Source organism: Chamaea fasciata, unplaced genomic scaffold (assembly GCF_029207755.1).
Source record: "Chamaea fasciata isolate MVZ Bird 193981 ecotype frontalis unplaced genomic scaffold, bChaFas1.0.hap1 SCAF_1, whole genome shotgun sequence".
Classification (NCBI taxonomy): Eukaryota; Metazoa; Chordata; class Aves; order Passeriformes; family Sylviidae; genus Chamaea; species Chamaea fasciata.
The window spans coordinates 137,494,079-137,514,878 of record NW_027094086.1 but is presented as its reverse complement, the minus strand read 5'-3'; the positions used below and the strand labels follow the sequence as shown (position 1 = coordinate 137,514,878).

General features: G+C 35.3%; 1 protein-coding gene across 1 annotated transcript in view; it reads left to right on the top strand.

The window, feature by feature from the left end:
* Positions 1-6,123: 6,123 nt before the first annotated feature.
* The window catches only part of LOC136294008 (outer dynein arm-docking complex subunit 2-like), a 49,285-nt gene continuing 34,608 nt past the window's right edge, over positions 6,124-20,800 (top strand). Inside the window, exons 1-6 of the mRNA XM_066191334.1 lie at positions 6,124-6,231; positions 6,515-6,724; positions 6,887-7,111; positions 9,364-9,474; positions 9,966-10,120; positions 13,473-13,715. Of these exons, the coding sequence (XP_066047431.1) occupies positions 6,124-6,231; positions 6,515-6,724; positions 6,887-7,111; positions 9,364-9,474; positions 9,966-10,120; positions 13,473-13,715 (1,052 nt within the window). The remainder of the gene's footprint in view (positions 6,232-6,514; positions 6,725-6,886; positions 7,112-9,363; positions 9,475-9,965; positions 10,121-13,472; positions 13,716-20,800) is intronic.

The window sequence follows — 20,800 nt, the reverse complement described above, 5'->3', positions numbered from 1 at the left end:
ATTCTGTGTTGTTTTTAAGTGTTCCACGATGATCTAGGCTCAATTTAATCACGGCTCACTCTACACACTGTTATTCCTGAAGCACCTCTGTGCTTCAGCCATGTCTTCACCCATGTTTGTTTTTCCTGTGCTCTCACTAAGTCCCGTTTCTAAGTTTGTTTTATTTTTCCAGAGAACACTTGTCTCTTAGTTTTTCATAAACTATTGCTATAATTTGGTTTTCCTTGCAAAATTTTTTTTTGGCTAGTTTCAAAGACACTGCCTCTTCTGTCTGTTCAGTGCCTGTAAAGCTTCAACCATATGCAGGCTCTCAGCAGTCTGCAGAGGCAATGGTCCTTCCTAGTTCAACCTCATTAACTTTTCTCCTCAGATTCACATCCACTGGTTTCCTAAATTAGTTGGATACATAAAATTAAAATGGCTGTAATAGCATTAAGGCATTTATCCTCTTTCTGGGCCAAGTACTAGGCAAAGTCAGAATTGCTTAGGCAGGTCTGACACTATCACACAAGGTCAGTAGCACATCTGTGTTATGGACAGCAAATGTCTCATCTCTAAGTCAGTGTTTACAAGGTTAAATTATTGTTAACAGTAGGGGTTTTTTTGTGTAGGGTTTTTTCTTTTTAAACTTTAATCCTAGACCCTTTTCCCTTTCTCATTCAATCCTATTTGCTTCTAATTTCTACATGTTCTTTTAAAACACATGTATGCTTTATTTTCCTCAGATGAAGTGTCCTTATAAAATTGTCCACATGCATCTGGGGAAGAAATACACTCCTAAACTGAAAATTTCACAACAGAGTAGAAGATAAACTTACACTGTCAAGATATTATATATTATCTTGGCCAGGTTTTCTGTGGTTTTGGGGTCACCACTTCACTTCTTTCCAAGTTTGAGGTTTAAGAAGTTACTAGGAAAATATTCTATTATTCCCAGTCCAAGGAAGTGAAAGTTCATATGTTTGCACATGAACTGTTAGACTCTTACCTCCTCTATAGTAGAATCTGATTTCTATGAATCAGAAAAGGAAAGCTAACAGAGTGGATACATGTCTTGAATGAGTTTTCAAGAGGAATCAATGCTTACCTAAAAAAAACCTCCTGGTTCTCGCAGAAAATAATAGACATTCTTTTGTTTGGAAACTCATTTGTTTTCAATTTTGTAAAATATGACAATTTAAACTCACTGTATTTGGGTCGTGACATATATGTCACTTCTGCCACTGTGTAGGGTCAGGGTCAAGGTATTAATCTGCAACTAAAACAGTGCAGCTTCTGTGCATTGTTGTAGTCCTGTGTGAATGTTTTGAAATGTTGTGATGCCTGTGATTTTCCACTGGCTTTACTTATTTTAATCTATATGGTTTACATACTGCCAGGCTGGAGCTAAAGAATGCCAGAAGATTCAGGAAGTGGGTCAGGGAATTATTCCATAACTCAGTTATACTTGTCCATAACTCATGTCTTAACAAGTTGCAGCTTGTATGTTTTATAAACTAAGATGAAAAATTGGAACTAGTATTTAAACCATGACAAAACACAGAGTGTTTAGAGATTCACTAGCATAGAAAAATTGCCTTGCTGAAGCATATTATGTATTTTATACTGCAATACTCAGTCTTTCATTAAGCTTTATCAAAATTTATTTAGATGTAAAGTATTTTCTAGTAGAAAATGACAAAATTTTCTCTGTCATTTAAGAGAGTGAAGTTCAACAGAAAATAAAAAAGTCACAAACCTTTAAACTAAGAATTCTGTTTCATTACTTTATTATTTGTTTTGGATTTCTTGTTTTATAGAAACTATATTGCTTTGGGTTGGGATTCCAATTAAGCAATGCTTTTTTTTCCTAGGAGTTTTTTTTTTCCATTTATGAATTTTAATTTTTAAAGTCTAGTATAACAATAACTTCACCTACTTTTTTTGGGCTATCATATTATGCTATTTTGTGTGTTCAGTATTTTTTAAAAATATATTGACCTGATATGTTTGTTCTTAATTTTGTCAAGTGTGTTGTAATTGCCATTCAGATTATATATACCCATAATCAAAACTTGGGTATGATACAGAAGAATGACAAAACTGCCCACAAACAGCAGGCTTTTTTCCTGTTTTTCCGCCGTAGGCTTGTTATCATAGACATGCACATCTATCTACCTATCCAGGATTTACTTAATACAATCGAGAAAATTTTTACTCTGGCAAAATAAATTGCAGCCGTTGATCTAAACAGTAAAAAAATGCCATCTTTGCCATTGCCAGGCAGAGTAAAACAATATTTCATTTTCTGGTAGCATTCACTCATGTTCACTCTAAATCCTAAACAAATTACTAAAACACCCTTCAAATAGGTACTGTATTTATAGAGATATTTGTGAGCCCAAAACTCTATAATTTTCGTTCTACTTAATTTTGCTTTCTGTTGGAAACTGAAACGCACTGTAACTTGATTATAATGTTTATGTATTTCCATTCATATATTTTCATTTTGCTACAAAATGGGCAACACATTTGGAATAGTATTCTTTATAATCCTGTTCATAATTTTATTACTTGTACTCCTATAATGCCATTAGGTTTCAATTGAAAGGGTTGACTCTAGAGTAAATTTTGTATCTTTCTTTCCTAGCCTGCTGAACTGACGTCATCAATTCAAAAATGGAAGCTTTTTATTGACTAGGAATGGTTTAATTGGGATTGGACATGTGCTATTGAAACTTAAGCCTGTATAATTTATTATCATTTATCTGTATCTATGATCATATGACCTATTATGGGTTAATTATTTTTTTAAGAAAAGAAGTAAATATTAAAAACAATTATTATTTGTGAAATTTCATGATGGTAATTAACAGAAAACATGACTAGAGCAGAATGTAGGAAGTAATTGACTTCATCTGCTTGCCTCCTAAACAGAACCAATTCTTTGTGTGTCTTCTGGACAAAAATTTCTCTACCTTTTCTTTCCCATCATGGAGATTTCATGACTGCTGTAAGCCATGTATTCAAGAAATCAAATATTCTTATTTTTAAAGTTGGTTTTGTTGAGTCTTTTTTTCTATTTTACCAAGCATAGATCAACCCTGATGCCATTAAACCCCATTATTTCTTGTCTGGACCTGGAGAACAGATGATTGGCATTTAAGGTGTTCTTTAAACTACCTTCCTATTGTTTTCTTCTGAGTAAACAGTTCCAGTTCCTTCAGTTTTTCTGTGGAGATCATAATTTTGAGATATTTTGGTGTCCTCTGGTCTTTATCAGCTTTCTCAGTATCATTTTTGAAGCAGAATACCTAGAATGAATGTAATTAAATTTGAGCAATGCCAGAACAAAGAAGGAGGATTTCTTGTATCTTACAGGTTACAAATCTGGTTATAAGTGTCTCTGTAAAGTTTGCTTTTTTTGATCGGCGATGCTCTGATGTTGATAGATAATATCAGTGTTGTGGTCTATTGCTAACAACAGATTTCTTCCTACAGTTCTGCAGACTAATCATGGCATCAGCCAGTTCTCTCAGTACCATGGTTTTCATGTCCATGAAAACATCTAAGTTATCTAAGTACTTACTGACTAGTTATGTCCTTAGCATAGTCAGTGTTCACTGCTCTGTCAGAGACATTAAGTAACCATTAGCAGAATACAGTAAAGGTTTATGCATAAAAAAGACCTCTTCATGCTTGCTTTCTTGGTTCCTTTGTTGAAAGCTTGCTGTTGACTAACAGGGTTTTTCCTCTTGATTATTACAGAAGTCAAACAAAATGATGGTTTGAACTTGTGTATTCCTTGGTAACTGTACTTTAGGTTGTGTGTGTATTTGCTTGTGTTTTTCTTTCCTTTTTTCTGATCTTGTCAGTAGTTCTGTAATTCTCAGTTCTCACTTGTGAGCTTGAGTATTGTAACAGACTTTACACATACAGTGCAAGATGTTTTACTGATAATGTAACAGTGATACTGGTTTATTTTCATGGATAAATGTGTTATACCAATATATAGGAAGAAAGGCACATTTTTAACTAAGTCTGTGTTTAATTTCAAGCCTTAAAATTGACTGTTGATCTGCCAGTAGAGTCTATTTTGCTTCCAACATATCAGATTTCAAATGGTATAACAACATGATGCAGATTTTATGTCAACTTAATGGAGAGGTAACTACTTCCATGAATGTTAAAATCTATGCTGTAACTACTACAAGATTTACTGTAATGATAACTTCAAGAAACAAAATATAATTTTTGAAACCATCAGCAATATTTCATATTTTGTAGAACTGATGCTTCAGCACATATGAAAAATATTTTATTGTGGTTTTACATTAAAAACACTTAAACTGGTGTGTTCATTTTTGAAGCTGAAAAAAATGCATATATATATTATATACAGTTGTATTTTTTATTCAGTATAGGAAAATAAAAGCTGTTTATTTTTTAAAAACCTGGTCCATATTAAATATCATATGCCAACCATTATACGTGTAAGATAAGGGAATTATGGATTACTGTGTTAGTTATAAATGCAGTTTCACTGCAGGAGAAGCAGTCCTCAGAAGGAAGAGACATCACTTTTCAGGTTAGCAATATACCTCTTACAGTTATGTAAAAGATAAAAGACAAGTTTTCTTTTAAAACACCTGTTGCAAATTTTTTATCAGACAAAGCAAAGTAAATATCAAAGTCTGATCTATGTTAAAAGGCTACAGATTTCATGAAAGGACAGCTGTAAGTTTTTCAGGGCTGCATAATATTCTCTGTAGTTTTGTAACCATATCATAGGGATTTTTTAAAAAATAATTTAGAGATTTGCATGTGTGGATAAACTGATTTCTCTAGGAAAATGTTTGAGAAATTGTTACATTCTTTTATAATCTAGGACAAAATTTTCAAAGTAGATGAAAATATGTTATTAAAGCAAGACGCATTTCATTCTCCTGAAATCAAGATAATAAAGATGATTTTAAAAAATGATTTTAAAAAATTGGGGGCATCTTCCTCTAGGACACTATGTTGCACATGTTTAAAAATTACCTTTACATTTAACCACTTCTGTGGGGAAGTTTTGTGGCATCTATTGTTACAAGAAATTTAGGTAAAATTATGAAGCACTATGCATATATGCTTCATTAATTAGCAGAAGTGTTTTGTCTGATGTAAACTACTGGTCTGAAACTTTATGAAGTAGTTCTCTCACATTCTTTTTGGTTGTATTTTATCACTTGTGATCCTTTGCTAAATTTATAACAACTTGAAGAGCATGCTAAATTTAAATTCCTTTTGTACTGAATTTGTCTTACTGTTTCTGTTTACATCTAAGAAATATGCTCCAAAAGTTCAGGGTTTGTTAGATCTACCTGTTTTATATTTGCAAACATTACTCAGTTTTGTAATATTCTGTGTTTCATTATGATGTCCAGAATTTAGCAGAACACTTTCCCCTGGGAAGGGTTGACCCAAAATCCTTTACAGATTGAAAGCTCTCATTTAAAAGAGATGGAATTGAGCAGCACAGTTCAGATCAGGATGGGAGCCAAAGCTTCCCTCGAATGCAGGAGGTGGATGCTGTAGTTTGATTTACTAGGTGCTCCTAAGTTGTAACTTCCACATTAGTACCAGCTGGCAATGTTCACTCCAGCTTCTGTTGCAGCTACAGCTCAGCTCTCCTAATTTCCATGCAGGTCAGTTCATCCCTGATTTTATCGACAGGAAACCCGTATTATAGATTTAAAAGAATCCACTGTCATATGGTTTAACTTTCTGTGTTGTGTTCTTTGATTTTTTTCTTTCTTTAAGTCTAGTTGCAGTGACTGAAATAGAACTTATCATTTAGAAAAACATTCAGTCTGGTCTATTCACAGCCAGCCACATCAGTCATTTTCCACCTGAGCTATTCACTCCTTTGAATCTTTATGCCATTTACAGGCTTTATCAATAATTCCATTTCTTACTATGTTTGCATTATTGAACCACCATAGAATCAAAATATTCTAACATGTTTCTTCTTTAGTAGTAGTTTTACTAGCACGACTAGAAGTGATTGAGTTTTATATTAAATGCACTTTCCACATTTGTTAATTACTTGCTTTGTTTTAGGGAGGTGATCCAACAGCTACTCTAATTGCACTGTGTTCAATGAGAGATTTAAATTTGTCTGAAGAAGCATGTCAGCTGGCCATCAAAGACACTGGATGTCTTGAAGTGTTAATTAATTTACTTGATACAGAAGAAATTAAATGTCAGGTAATGAGCTTTTGTCAAATAGAGCAATGAATATGCCTTTTCCATTAAAATATTTTTTTGAGTTTCAAAGTTACATGGTGTGAAGAAAATTGATTTCTCATGTCTGTATTTTCTTGTTTTCTTCAGATTTTTTAGAAAGACATGTATGTCTTTGACTTTCAGTTTCCTTTTCTTCTCCTGATTAAATATAAAGAAAAAAATTAAACAATCCATCATTTTAAATAATGTTCATGTTTTTGCATACCTAAATAATGTTTAACTTCTATAATTTCCCTTTATTTAGACTGGTTCATTAAAGATCCTGAAGGAAATTAGTCAAAATGTATTGATCAGACATGCAATTGCAGATCTTGGAGGCTTAGAGATCATGGTGAAAATACTGGACTCTCCAGATACTGATCTAAAATGTTTGGCAGCTGAAACAATTGCCAGTGTTGCTAGATTTAAACGAGCACGAAAGACAGTGAGGCAGCATGGAGGAATCAAGAGATTGGTAAGCGGACATTAAAATTTGTACACTTGTCATATGTGTATTTTTGTTCAAAAAATACATCATGTGTTGCAAACATGATTAATTGTAGTGTATACCATAATTAGAAAGCAGCATGATATCAAAGTTTCCTTTAGATATTAAGAAATTGGTATTTTATTTTAGGTTGAGCTGTTGGAGTCTATTTCAGTGGGATCATCATGCCAAGCCAAAGACACTGAAACAGCACGGTGTGGGGCTTTGGCACTCTGGAGCTGCAGTAAAAGCACCAAAAACAAGAAAGCAATCCGTAAAGCTGGTGGCATTCCACTACTAGCTAGATGGCTCAAATGCTCACACACAAACATCTTAATCCCAATAGTGGGGACACTACAAGAATGTGCCTCAGAGGTGAGTAAGCACATATAGCTAAGTTACTTCTAAGCATTAAAGAAATTTACCACTTAGAGGAAATACTACATTCTACAGTCACTTAAATCACGTCAGTTATCCCATCAGGAAGTAGATGCTTTATGTCATCAAAGCGATTTTGAGAAGGTCACAGCTTGGATTGAAGTAGAATCCACATACTTTTTATTTAAAAGGCTAGGAGTAATACATGAAAGAAAAAATGTAGAAAGTAAAGCCTTAATCAGTTTCTTTTTTCGTATTGTTTTCATCACGCTTTACAGATTTGGCTGCCTAAGGTGCTGTGTTCTGGTTAATCAATGCATTTAAATTCTGAAAAACTAACCTGCAGGTGTGGCCAAGAGGATCCAAGGCAGTGCAGGACAGAATGATTTACAGTGTCCTTGTGCATTGGGTCTGATCCGTTGCAAATAAAAGAAAGGAATATATGTGATTTTTCCACAGATTTCCATGGCACATTTTGCAGTGTTGAGTATATTCAGTTTTTAAATTTGAATACAAATATTTTTTACCATGGTTATGTAAGGGATTATACTAGTGGGACAGTTCTGTTTAGTATCTTTATGAATGACCTGGTAGAGGGGATCGAGGGCACCCTCAGCACGCTCAGTGTTTGCAGACACACCAAGGGTGGGAGTGTTGATCTGCTGGAGGGCAGGAAGGCTCTGCAGAGGTCTCTGTACAGGCTGGATCCATGTGCCAAGGCCAGTGGTACGAGCTTCAACAAGGCCAAATGACAGGTCCTGCACATCAACCCCTGCAGTGCTACAGGCTGGGGAAGGAGTAACTGGAAAACTGTATGGTAGAAAAAGACCTGGAGGCCTGAACATGAGCCAGCTGTGCCCAGGTGGACAAGAAGGCCAATGGCATCCTGGCCTGGGTCAGCAGTAGTGTGGCCAGTAGGACCAGGGCAGTGGTCATCCTCCTGTGCTAGGCACTGAGCAAATCCTGTGTTCAATTCTGGGTCCCTCAGTTCAGGAAGAACATTGAGGTGCTGGAGTGTGTCTAGAGAAGGGTAATGGCATTGGGAAAGGGTCTGGAGCACAAGGTTGGTGAGGAGCATCTGAGGGAGCTGGGGGTGTTTAGCCTGGAGAGAAGGAGGCTCAGAGGGGATCTGATCACTTGCTCCAACTACCTGAAAGAAAGCTGGAGCCAGGTGGGGTTGTTCTCTTCTCCCAGGTAACAAGCAATAGGATCAGAGGAAATTGCCTTTGGTTGAATCAGGGGAGGTTTAGATTAAATATTAGGAAAAGTTTCTTCACTACAACACTTGTCAAGCACTGGAATGGACTGCCCAGGGGAATGATTGAGTCACCATCCCTGGAGTTACTTTAAAAATGTGCAGATATGGCACTTAGGGATGCAGTTTGGTGGTGGACTTCTCAGTGCTGCGATAATGGTTGGACTTGATGATCCTAAAGGTCTTTTTCAACCTAAATGAAACCTATTTGTTCATGATTCTGTATCTTCATTTGAACTTGAGGTGTATTGCATTTCAGATAAAAAATATACATAATTTGTCTTGGTGAATTTAAGGCAAAAAATACATAATTTTTCAAGAGATTTTACATTATTAAAGACTTTGTCTGTTACAAATTAGGTTCTTGAATTACACAAATTAATGCATGTTCCATGAGACACAAACCTGGCAGGTTTTAGGGTTAGTAAGTATATATTGAGAAGGTGTCTTGTATGGCTTAACTTGGAAGGAACACTAAATGCATTTCTTACACAGATGTTTCCCCCACTTAAAAAGTGATCCCGTTGCAATACCTGTAGGTTAAAATATGGATGAAAATATCACAAAAAATGTTAATTCTTAGAACATGTTTTTCTAACCTTGGTTTGGGGATAGATCTGTTGTTTTGGCTGCTGGTTCTCGATGAAGTGAGTGGGTGCTTCTTGTTCCCATTCTGAAGCATCTTTTATTTTCTTGGGTCTGAGCAGGGAGTCTGGACACCTTTCAGAATATTCTGCATTCTGCATAAGTCAAATGACTACAAGATAGGCAGTGCAGTACCTCGTTTTACAGGTGATTTGAAGAGCACTGCAGAGAATGTCGGTATTTTCTTAGCTCTGAGATCATCAATAGTATTCTCAAGGCAATGATGACTTGTGCTTACATAAAGTACAAGGCTTCTCAATATCAAACCCTATAATTGTAGCATTGTTTATTTTTGTGACCTATTAACTGTTAATATGCAGGATTTAAAAGATGCAGTTTATCTTTTTAGCCAAGTTACAGACTTGCAATAAGGACAGAAGGCATGATTGAGGACCTAGTGAAAAATCTGAGTAGTGAACACGAGGAGCTCCAGATGCATTGTGCAAGTGCCATATTTAAGGTAATTATATTGTAATCAGTAGATCAGAACCAGGATTAGCCCTTTGTTTTAATGTCCTTGTCAGTTTTAAATTTTCTTAATTTCACTATTTCTCTAATATGTAAAAATTATTGAAGTGTTGTGAATATTTTAGCTGCGTGTTTAGCATTATAATTAGGTTCTTATTTGCTCTGCTTGTGTGCAAGCATTAACTTGCACAGGTAACCAGTGGAGAGAGGTGAGGCATACTGTGCATAGAGCTGCTTTGGTTTTTTTATTTGTTTGCCCCTAAAGTGGACAATGCGACAATATAAGCACTGCTGCATATACTGAAGCAGTTTACTGTCAAACTCTCTTAGTGAGTTGTTAGCGTATTCAGATACTTGAATACAATATTTATGTTTCCTTCTCTATTAGTTTTACTGGTTACAATGTAATACAGCTAGCTTTTGAAGACATCATTTTACACATTTTTACATGATGCATGTGTTTAATATATATATTTTTTACAGTGTGCAGAAGATGAAGAAACACGTGACCTGGTTAGAAAACATGATGGTCTACAACCACTATCTGTTCTGCTTGATAACAGTGAAAACAAACAACTTTTGGCAGCTGTGACAGGAGCAATCTGGAAATGTGCAATCAGTAGAGAAAATGTGTTAAAGTAACTAGTTAATTTTACAAGCATTTATTACATTATCATGTTTTGGTTTTATGGGCCTCTATTGTTTTCAAAACTGTTGTGTCATGATTCTTCAAAATCAGTCTTCTTAATCAGTTGGGCTTTCAACTTAGGTTTTATAGTACTTAAAAACTTGGCACCTGACTTCATCAGGGTAGAGTGGAGACAGTGATAAATTCCTAGAATCTTAACAGTCAATGAAGACAAGTGGTGCCTCTAGTTAAGCTATGGGACACTGAGTCAGGAGGTGTACTAGCACATACTAATCATTTGACAGGTGGCCATATCTGATATCCCCCCTCCTGTCTGTAGCTTACAAGCCAGAATCACTGCTGCATGGTAGAGAGAGTACTTAGTGCACTTAAATTAAATGTTTTACATCAAGAGAGAAAGAGACCAAATTATCTCATTGTAGGGTAGATATCTTATACATACTAGAAATATACTGGAATCTAGGATAATTAGCCTAGATGCGTTTCTTCTTGACTACAGAAGGAGCTCAGGAAAGTTGCTTAGTCTGGAGACTCAGCTTCTAAATGAGTGGAATCAGCTGATGAGGGTTCTACTCTGGGTACCAGCAACCTCTCAGTACCAGGGTTCTGAGTAATTATTTGAGACTGTGATAGTAGGAGTTGTCACTCTCCATCGTCTGTGGAGCAGCTTAATGGTTGAGAACACTATCCTCTCATCTAAAATTAATATGACAAATTCATACACCTTACCTTAAAAAAGGAATCTGGCTCCACTACATATGTGCTAGGTTTCCTGCTGAAATTATTCTGCTCTGTACTTACAGCATGTAGAAAGGTTAGAAAGAGTTAGAGGTAATATCTTCCTGCTGCCCTAATTTAGTGTACCTTGCTGGATAAGTGCATAGGATAGATAAAGACTGGGTAAAAATTAGGAAGATTTCCAGGTTTCACATTCTGGCTCTTTACTGTCCTAAATGAGTCCCCAAACTGTTGGCATACAGACCTCTGGTCTTTAAGTCCTCTACTGCTGTCCTACTGCTCTTTTGTATTCTTAACTGCACAGTAACCTGACTTTTCATATGGATGTAACATTTTCTGTGGACTTTGGGCTTGTGCAGAGGTATCCTGATTTTGGATCAGTCAGTGATGAGACAGACTGAATGGCTCTCTCTGTACTAGTAAACTAAACAGGGCCAAATCTTTCAGGTTTCAGGCTCTGTGTTAGGATTATCCATACTGTTTAACTGCCAGCACAGTCCCTTACACAGATTGCCAGCAAATGCTCTCCCAGACAATGCCCAGACACTCCTTGGGAACAGTGCAGGCAACAGATTGTTCCCATTAGGCAGAATGGGTGAGGCCACCCTGCATTGCGAGGATAAGAGATTTTAGCCATATGGATGCTATGTTGTGCTTCTTGTCCTCAGGGCTAGAGAATGAGCCCTAGCCTGTTTTATTTATTAGTATAACTGTAGACAACAATTCTGTCCAACTGCAGACAGATTTTTGTTGGGCTACTCACATATCTTTGGCAAGTGCTTGATACTCCACAAAGGTTACTAGCCCGGCACAGCTCCAGCTGAATTCACGTGTTATGTAGTGCTGAGTCTGCGGCAGTAAACCCTATCCAAACTCAAGATGGGAGGGCACTAAAGAAAAGGGAGTGAGGATAATATGAAAACACCTAAGCAGATCTGGAGGGATGAGCCTGAGTCTGGCATGAAGCTAGAACTAACAAACCCTGCTGGCTCCTGCAGGGGCACTTAAGTATCTCTAAAGTGCTCCGGAGTATTTCCTGTACATGGAGTTCACTGCTGAGATGTTGTGCTTACTCAGCGTGAGCTGGTGCAGGTGCCTGTGCCTATGTAGCTGTGGGTGCAGTGGCGTGGGAGCAGCCATACTGCTCCTGGACACAAGATGGCCCGAGCCAACAGCTCTGTCAGAGAGCAGCCTGCCCGGTGCAGAGCCAGCTCACATCATTCCATCTGTGAAGCAGCTGAAATATCTGCAAAAATCAGTTTTGTTTTGTTGTTTTTAAAGTTATTTGCTTACTTTATTTCTCTTTTTTTCATGTGGTTGATGTTTACTCTTGAAAAAAATAATTGTAGGGATACTTCCAAATTACAGTGAACAAAGAGAGGAAAATTCCTCTTTCAGCGAAGGTTTGGATGATGAAAAACAAGTTTCTCATTTCTCAGTTATTTTAATTATTATTATTCTGATAATCCATCTTGGAGAGATTAAGTTTTATTGAAACATCTAGTTCTGCCGTAAAAATCTCAGAAATACTAGTATTTTTTTGCATGAAGGAAAAGACACATGAGCAACTGATTCCTGGAAAATAGTTTTTGTAGCTCAAGTAGACATTCCCAGAAGCTAGGGGCTGGGAAGAAAGCACAAATGAGAACTCAGTACCCTCAGAGAAATTTTCTCTGATAATTAGACTATATACAGGTTAGATCTAGCTTGATCTACAGCATGGAACTGTCAAGGTGTATCAGAAAATGTATGAAAGGAAGATGCAGTATTTGTTAAGTGTTAAGAATCCCCTAAGTTTTTAACAAAAAAAAAAAAAAAAAAACCCTTAGAAAATTATTCCAACACCAAGGAAAAAATCCTGTTCTGAAAGATGAACTTTTGAAGTTTAGCATACATCTCTTTGTAGGATAGGACCTTCAAGATTTTGAAAACCATATTTTTGATTCTCAGTATCAAAAGTTCTATGAGGAATGAGGAAAGTATTAATATAGCAATCAAGTCAAATTTCTGTCAACTTTTTTCTTAATTACAAGTTGGAATCTAAGATTGTGCTCTGGAAGTGTACTAGAACTATGGTTCTGACATCAGGAAAATGCAATGCATTAGGCCTGAACTAAGTATAGAACTGCTCAGGATAAACTCTCTAAAGGCGCATTTAGTGAAGAATTAGGGCAATCCTTTGGTTCTGAGAGATGGAGGAGGGTCTGGTACAATAATACTCCAGCTGTTGTTAACATAGCAAGAAAAAGTGCTGGAAGTAAGGATAGCACAGTAATTGCCAGACTTCTGGTTTGTTTTCAGCTGTTTGTAGGTGTTGCATCCACATATCAAGTTTTAAAAAAGCCCCAAACTACTCAGGAGGTTCCTAGACAGCTAAATTGTAGAAATGTAGTTAGAAAGGTAGAGTAAGAAATTAGGCTGTATGTCACAGTTAGAATAAGTGATTGGAATGGTTTACCTGCATTGGGATTTCTTCAGCAAGATGATTTACATACAGAAATTAAAACTTGCACGTCAATTATAATATTACTTTAATTGTAAAATTAAGCTTTTAATAGTAACAAACTAAAAATAACGACTTTGGATTTATTGCTGTCTTTTAGATTTCAGGAATATAAAACCATAGAAACTTTGGTAACATTGCTGACTGATCAGCCTGAAGAGGTCCTTATAAATGTCATTGGAGCCCTGGGAGAATGTTGCCAAGAGCAAGAAAATAGAGGCACTATCCGCAGATGTGGTGGAATCGCACCTATGGTGAAGTTACTGAGTGCAACTAATCGTACCCTGCTTGTGAACGTCAACAAAGCAGTGGGAGGTTGTGCAATGGAACCTGAAAATATGGCGTAAGTTATTAATAGTCATAGCATTTTAAATATTGAAAAACAGTTCAATTTTTCTGATGCAAATATCGTCAGTTCTAGTCTGATTTGAAATATTTTTTACTTCTTTTTTACAGAACTGTGTGGGTTAGTTGCATCCTACTGTAAATTTGCTATAGATAAAAAAATTACTAAGGAAATGTATAGAATGTAAAGCTTTTGCATTTTGAGAAAAATCAAATAAATTTTTAGTAACTGATCTTTGTTGAAGTTTAATTTTTAAGTTACAAAACGCCATTTTAAGTGCTGCATGATAGGTCCATGTTTTTCCTTCTCTTTTTACTTCTGTTCTAAAGTCATTAAAAATAGACTGAATTAGAGAAAGTTATTCTAAAAAGAAATGTGCACATTACTGTTATGAAAATAAACTTAGTATTTTTGTAGTAGAGTATTACTTGTATTGTACGTCTCTTTTGTCCCTCTCCATCATTCCTTTTGTGAACTCAGTCAGTTTTGGACCCTCTCATTCCTTTGCATATTCAAAGAAAAAGACAGTCGTTGATTTTGTGATGTGGATTTGTACAAATTACAAAAATCATTGAGTTTTATGATGGAGTGTTTCAGTTAAATGTTGAGGTCGGCATTTGCTGCACTTACTGTTCTCTTACAAGGATATTTACCTCAAGATTCTCAGCATATTTCCCTCCTTATACATAAGAGAGATCAGAAAGAGAGTTTTATTAAGCTCCTCCTGTTCTGATTTGCATAATTCACTTGATATTCATATAGCAGTGCAGGGAATTCTTTTCCTGAATAAGGCTTTTGTTTTCATGCTTTGGCTGTCACCCAGTGGCAAAAGGCTGGATGGTACACGACCGTAAACATGGGTTGTATGAGCAGTTAGCCATGTAGCATAAAAGTATAAATAAATGAAATCATTTTAATGACACTTCTCACTAAAATTCAGCCTTTAGCATGATATATTAACCTAAGAGAATTAGCATTGCAAATACTGAGAAACTTAAATGCCAATAAATATAAATTGATATTTATAAAACCTCACATATACTCCAGTACTCAGAACTGTCACTTGTAGTATCCAGTATGAACAGCTTCATACTGGAATGTGTTCAGAATAAGCATAAAAAAAAAATGTAACTTGCTGCTAAAATTATGATAGAACAAAGTCTGTCTTGTCTTTAAGGAGAAAGTACAGGTTTAGGACAAAATTTATATTTACAGAGTTTGTAAAGCGTGAACAAAGGAATCAAATGTTGAATTTAGTTCATATAAAACATTCTCTGTTGAAGTTCTCAACTTTAAAAGTGTTTCTAAAAGTATTTTAAAACATTAGCAAATAAGCAAGCTCTTAAATAAGTGTGAATACACTTTTTGCTACTGCAAAAAAAGTTACACAAAAATTGTTATTAGCATGACTGTGCCACGTACCTGAAGTGATGTGCTAGCTATGCTTGTAGTACTAGAAGAGATAATGCTGCTATATTTTTCCCAAAGCATGATTCATCCAAGTGGTAATAAATTTGATACTAATTCAACAAAATGTTTTAAAATAATGCTTAGTTAAAACACTGACAGCAGTGTAACTGCTCATATGTTTAAATGATTTACTTGATTGATTGCTCTGCCTCTTATGGGGCACTTTCAAGCAACTTCCCCTGCACCACTAACCTCCAGCTTTCTCTCAAAAAAAAACAAGAGAAAAAAGTATGCCCATTCCTCTCCCTTCTCCTCCTCTCAGATCAGTACAGCAGAAGTTGAAATTGTATCTCCTCATCCAAAGTGCTCTCCTTTTGGGGAAGAACAATTCACCAAAGATGAAGTACACACACACACACACACACACACACACGGAGTCTATAGTATGACTCTCCTGTTTACAAAATTGGGGCCTAAAATGATAAATAGCCTCGTTTGAAGCTACTGTGGAAGTAAGTCTCTTTCTGTAATTATTTTCTGAAGTTCTTAACCAAAAAGACACATCTTAACAGGGGTATGGAAATGTGCCAAGATTACCTTCTAGAAAGAAGTGAAGCAAAGCCACTTGTAGCCTGAAAGTATATACAGGTGATGAGAATTTTCTGCTGCAGCACGATGATGCTTAGGTATTTATGGTCTTTCAGATACATGTAACTGGATCCCTATTACATTTCTTATTTCATAATCACTTATTTCTCAGAATGGTTTGACAGGTAGGTAGGTTTCTAGGTAATCAGTTCTTCTTTACTGCCTTTCTCCTAACATATTTGGTTGGCAGGTCTTGAGGCTTGGGATTTTTTTGTCATGTGGTACAGACAGACTCTGTTTACAGTGTAATGTTTTTTAGTTTGGCATTATGGAAACTTTGAAATTTATGATGATTTTCCTGGATTCTGCTATCATTGACTTTCATATGTAGAAAAATTTAGGCCCTCATAAGAATTGAGAATTTTCAGATATATTCTTATATTTCATTAGCTGCAAGTGTGTTTAACAAAGTGTGACTTAGAGACTAAATATTCAGTTTAGCAGTCCTTTACTTTAAATGTGCTTATCCTTGCAGCAGTAGGTATGTGAAGACCATGCAGACCAAGAGTAGTGCTTGCATAATTCCTGTAAATGATTCAGATATATAATGAAGAGGTTGTGATTGATATAAGAAATAAAGCATCATTATGGACTAGAAAAAGCTGAGAACAATCTATGAAGCAGTGCAGTTCAGTTCTGAGGGAAATACTGTGTGATTAAGTTATGTTCCATGCAAGAGGCTTGCACTGGCAAAGAGAGACTGATAGATAGGCATAGGTGAATCTATATCTTCTGTATGTCTTTTATATATTTTATTTCTGCATGTTTCCTAGTTGACAGTGTGACTCTTGCAACTATCGAATGGAAGGTACACTAGTGTTACTTTTCTGCACCAATTCTTTACTTCAGGGCAACTTGAAGCAATTATGTGGTTCTTACTGACTCTTTTGAGCTATTTAAAATATAAAACAGCAGCCAGCTTCTCTCACAGCCAAAAATAAGTTGACTTATCTGAAAAACTCAACATAATTACGTGACTGAACTTCCTTACTCTTATGTAGGCAGCATGAAGCTGTTCTCCATACTTGGTCTGCTGTACCAAGTACTGTATATTTATCTTTTTGAGGAACTTTTTATAGGTTATTAACGCTCTTTAACTAAAAACAAAGGACTAATGCTTATTCTTTAACTGACACTAGATTTTCATTTGCCCTTTCCATTTGAAAATCCACAGACTGCATTGCTGGCATTCAAAACTGAAGGCTTAGAATCTTATAAACTAAAATGTACAATTATTTTAGCCAAGCAGATGGAGTTTGAGTCATTGGTATATAATACTATTTATCAAAGCAGTCAGCAGCAGCTAGTGAAAGTTATAAGAAAAATGCTAAATTGTTGTTTCAAAAAAGATGAGATTACATTCTGACAGAATTAGACCCTGTAATCTTACCAGTGAGCACAATACAGAGTCAGTATAACTTTGTTTATTTACAGTTGTATTTGTGGTCTAAATTGGCAGGCAATTAAACTGCAGTTCTCAAGGTTCTGGTAAGTAACATTTTAGCAGAGAAAGATGATGGATATGACAAACAGATGTCTAGGCTGTGTGTACACTTGTGTATTTAAGCTATTCATGTTGAAATTTCTACTGGAAATGTTCACTATTATCTTGAAAGAAAAGTATTATTTCAGATTAACATTTTTGCTAATTTCAGATATATTTAAAAAAGCAAAGTAAATTTCTAGAATTGTAAGCCATATCTAGCTCATAATATTCAATGATATAATGGTAATCAGGTTCTTAAATAATGTGAAAAGTCTTCATTAGGCAGCTTTTGCCTGTGAACAGAGAACAAAAGTAATTAAAAAATTATCTTAAGTTGACCAATCGGCACTGGTCAAATAACAAATACCAATTCACTAACCTAAAAATTGCAGTAATCTCTGAATGGGTTTAATTGCATTAAAATTATTTGCCCATAAGACCTATTCTATGTACACCCTACAAGGAATATGTGTGGTGTACATAGAACATATGTATGTATGTTCTGTGTTGGGAGCAGGAGTATGATTTGGTCCTACACCTTGCAACTGCCTTTTGGTAGGAGTGATGGTGCCGGCTGAAAAGATCCCTTCACTTCTACTCTAATCATGTCTGCCAGCACAGGAGCACATGACAGGAGTTGCCTCTTCAGACAGTTCTGCCATTGCAACTTTTTTTGATTATTTTGAGGAGCAGAATAATGTACACCTATTCTAAATTATATCAGTGATCAAACAGGATCAGTCTGTGAAAGAGAGCTTTGAGCTAGAAGAGGTGGCCCAGTTCTATTGGGAGATGCCTTGGCTGTACGAAGGAGTAGAGGCACAACAGTTCAGAACCTGGGCTCTTGCTTTTAAACTCCACGTATTAATGTATTGGTATGTATTTACAGTGAAAGATCAAGTGTCTTATAATAAAGTTTACATTTCTACTTTGAATGAGTTTCCTGTCTGTTAAGATTTTGACTATTAATAGCGTCCTGTACATTAAATACATTACATATATTAAATACATACAATAACAGATCAACTATTCAATAAAGTAGTTAAATATTAGAATACTGAAGTATTAAATATTAACTAAATATTGTATTATTTCAGCTTTTATGAGATTCCATTCAGCTTTCAAAGAAAATGTTTTGCATTTTTATTTAAAAATCTGTCTTTCAACAGTCCCATGACTGGGTTCTTGCTCCAGATTTTAGTGTAGATTAATTTTATCATCAGAATATCAACAAATTATTATAAAATAAATTGCTTAAGTGACTGAAGCCACAGAGTGAATAATGTGCGAACTGTGGGTGAGTACAGAATTGAATGCCAACCAAAGTAAATTTTATGTTTTATTTGCTTGTATTTATAGTGGTAAGAAGCTTTATTACTTCATCCTGCTAATATTATTATAATACATTGTGGAAAGAAAATTACACGCAAAAACTATATGCAAAAGCAAATCATAATGTTGTTTAGCATTATGCCATCAAAGCTGAAATTCTCAAGACTACAAGTCGATTTTCCTCTCTCTTTCTTTCTTTCTTTATTTGTAAAGAAAACTGAATGTGTATTTTTTGTCAGCTTCAAAAAGGAATTTTTACACAGGAAGGAAGTTAATGTCTAAGCAGTTTTATAGAGGAAACATTTTTCAGGGCCATTTATTTTAGTGTCCCGTTTGCTGTAAAGGCAAATGCACTCATTCAGCACCCATTTTTTTCATCTGCTGGATTGTGTAGTGAAACCATAGGAAGATTAAAAAATTGAACTCTTCAGCAGTGCTTTCTAGATTGGCAAATGTATGCTTTCAGCAAGATGAAAATAATGTTTGTTCTTGCATGGTGATTACACAATGATAATTCTTCCAGAGTGAGAATTTAAGAGCATCATTCATTTGTGTAAAGGTCTTTTTATTTGTGGTAATCTAGTGTAACTGCAAGTAATCAGTGATGAACAATGTGATTTGGAGATTTTATTGTTTTGTTTCTACTGTTTCCTAGTTTAATTTTATGTATGTTGAATGATCAGAGAACTGTACTTTCACGTATTCTGAGCTGGGTTCTGTTGATCTAAGACAACTGCTCTTTCCAGTCTTTAAGCAAAAGGCAAAACTCTTCTTCAGCAAATTAATGATAAAAGGAGGCTAGTTTATTCTGAAATATTTAAGACCAGAAAACTGAAAAGAAAATGAAAGTAAACTTCCAATTGAAAAGGAAGCTTTAAAAAAATAGAAAGGAAAGATGAATCAGCCTGAAGGTTGTTTTTTTAAGTGTGGTGGAAAAATCTGAGCTCAGTGTTTTGCTTCTATCTCTTGGTTTTTATATACTTGTTGGAGCTGGGTCATTTATATTTAGCCCCTCTTGGGAGGAAGTACCTCATGTTGGTAAATGATCAGTACTCTGCTTGACTAGAGGAAAGATTCATGGGTTCTTTTTAATTAATTCCAATATGGGAAATTAATTCCCTGTACTTTCTGAAATGACAGGAGAGTAATGTTAAAATTGGTTAAAACTCTTTGGGGTTTGGAGGGACTTAAAATTTTGTTTTGACGCTTTTACTTAAGTCATCATTACTCTGTGGACATATATATGTGATTGTGTCGTTTGTGCTCCTGCTGTTTTATTTTCTTGTGTTAAGACTTCTGAATTTGTCCTTTGAATGATGATTTTCTTCCAATTGATTTGGAGCTGAGTGTGTAAAATAAGCTATGCTGAAACTGACAGATCGTTAAAAACTTAGAGTTTTTTAGCTTAACCATAGCTTTGTTCAAAAAGTATTATTTTGAAAAACATAGTCATTTAAACAGTTCGAATAAAAATGTTATGAATAAAGTCCTTGCTCATTTTAGATGGACTTCATGTCCTTATTTATTTTTTCTGCTGCAAATGATGATAGAATTACATACAAAGCTCATTTTATAGTTAGTTTTAAAATTTCCTGGCAAAGCATATATAGTGTACACAAATGAGCTGCTTTATCTGCTGTTTTTAAGCTCTCTTAAAAATGTGTTTTGAATTCTCTTGCATTTACAGTTAAAGATAGAAACACATTATATGCAATGGATTTTTCACTTTTGACATTAGACAATGAAGGTGTGCTTGCTTTTCTTCAACTTTGGCTCATCTGCTTTGCGTTTAACAGTTTTTTGAGAAAAGGCACATTGGTAAAGGCTATTAAGTTTTGTCTGACCTTCCTTTCCCTTTAGGGTGTTCACTGGAACCTAATGTGAAGTTATGATCCCCAAGTCTGATCAATATGTAAACATAACACAGATGGTGTAGAGATGATTCTGATGATAATTCATTTCTCAGCTAGTCATGAAGATACTTTGATTATAGTACGTTTAAGTAGTTATAACATAGTGTGCTTAGTGTTGGTCTTGTTAGGAAGAAACATATGGGAAACAAGTTACACGTTATTCATGCCCAACAAAGGATGCTCTGTGGTGTGACCATTTTAATTTCTAATGCTTGATTAGAAACATAGTATTTTAAAATATGTCGTAGAGCAAGGTAAATACATTAAGCAAGGACTGAATAAAAAGTTAAGTA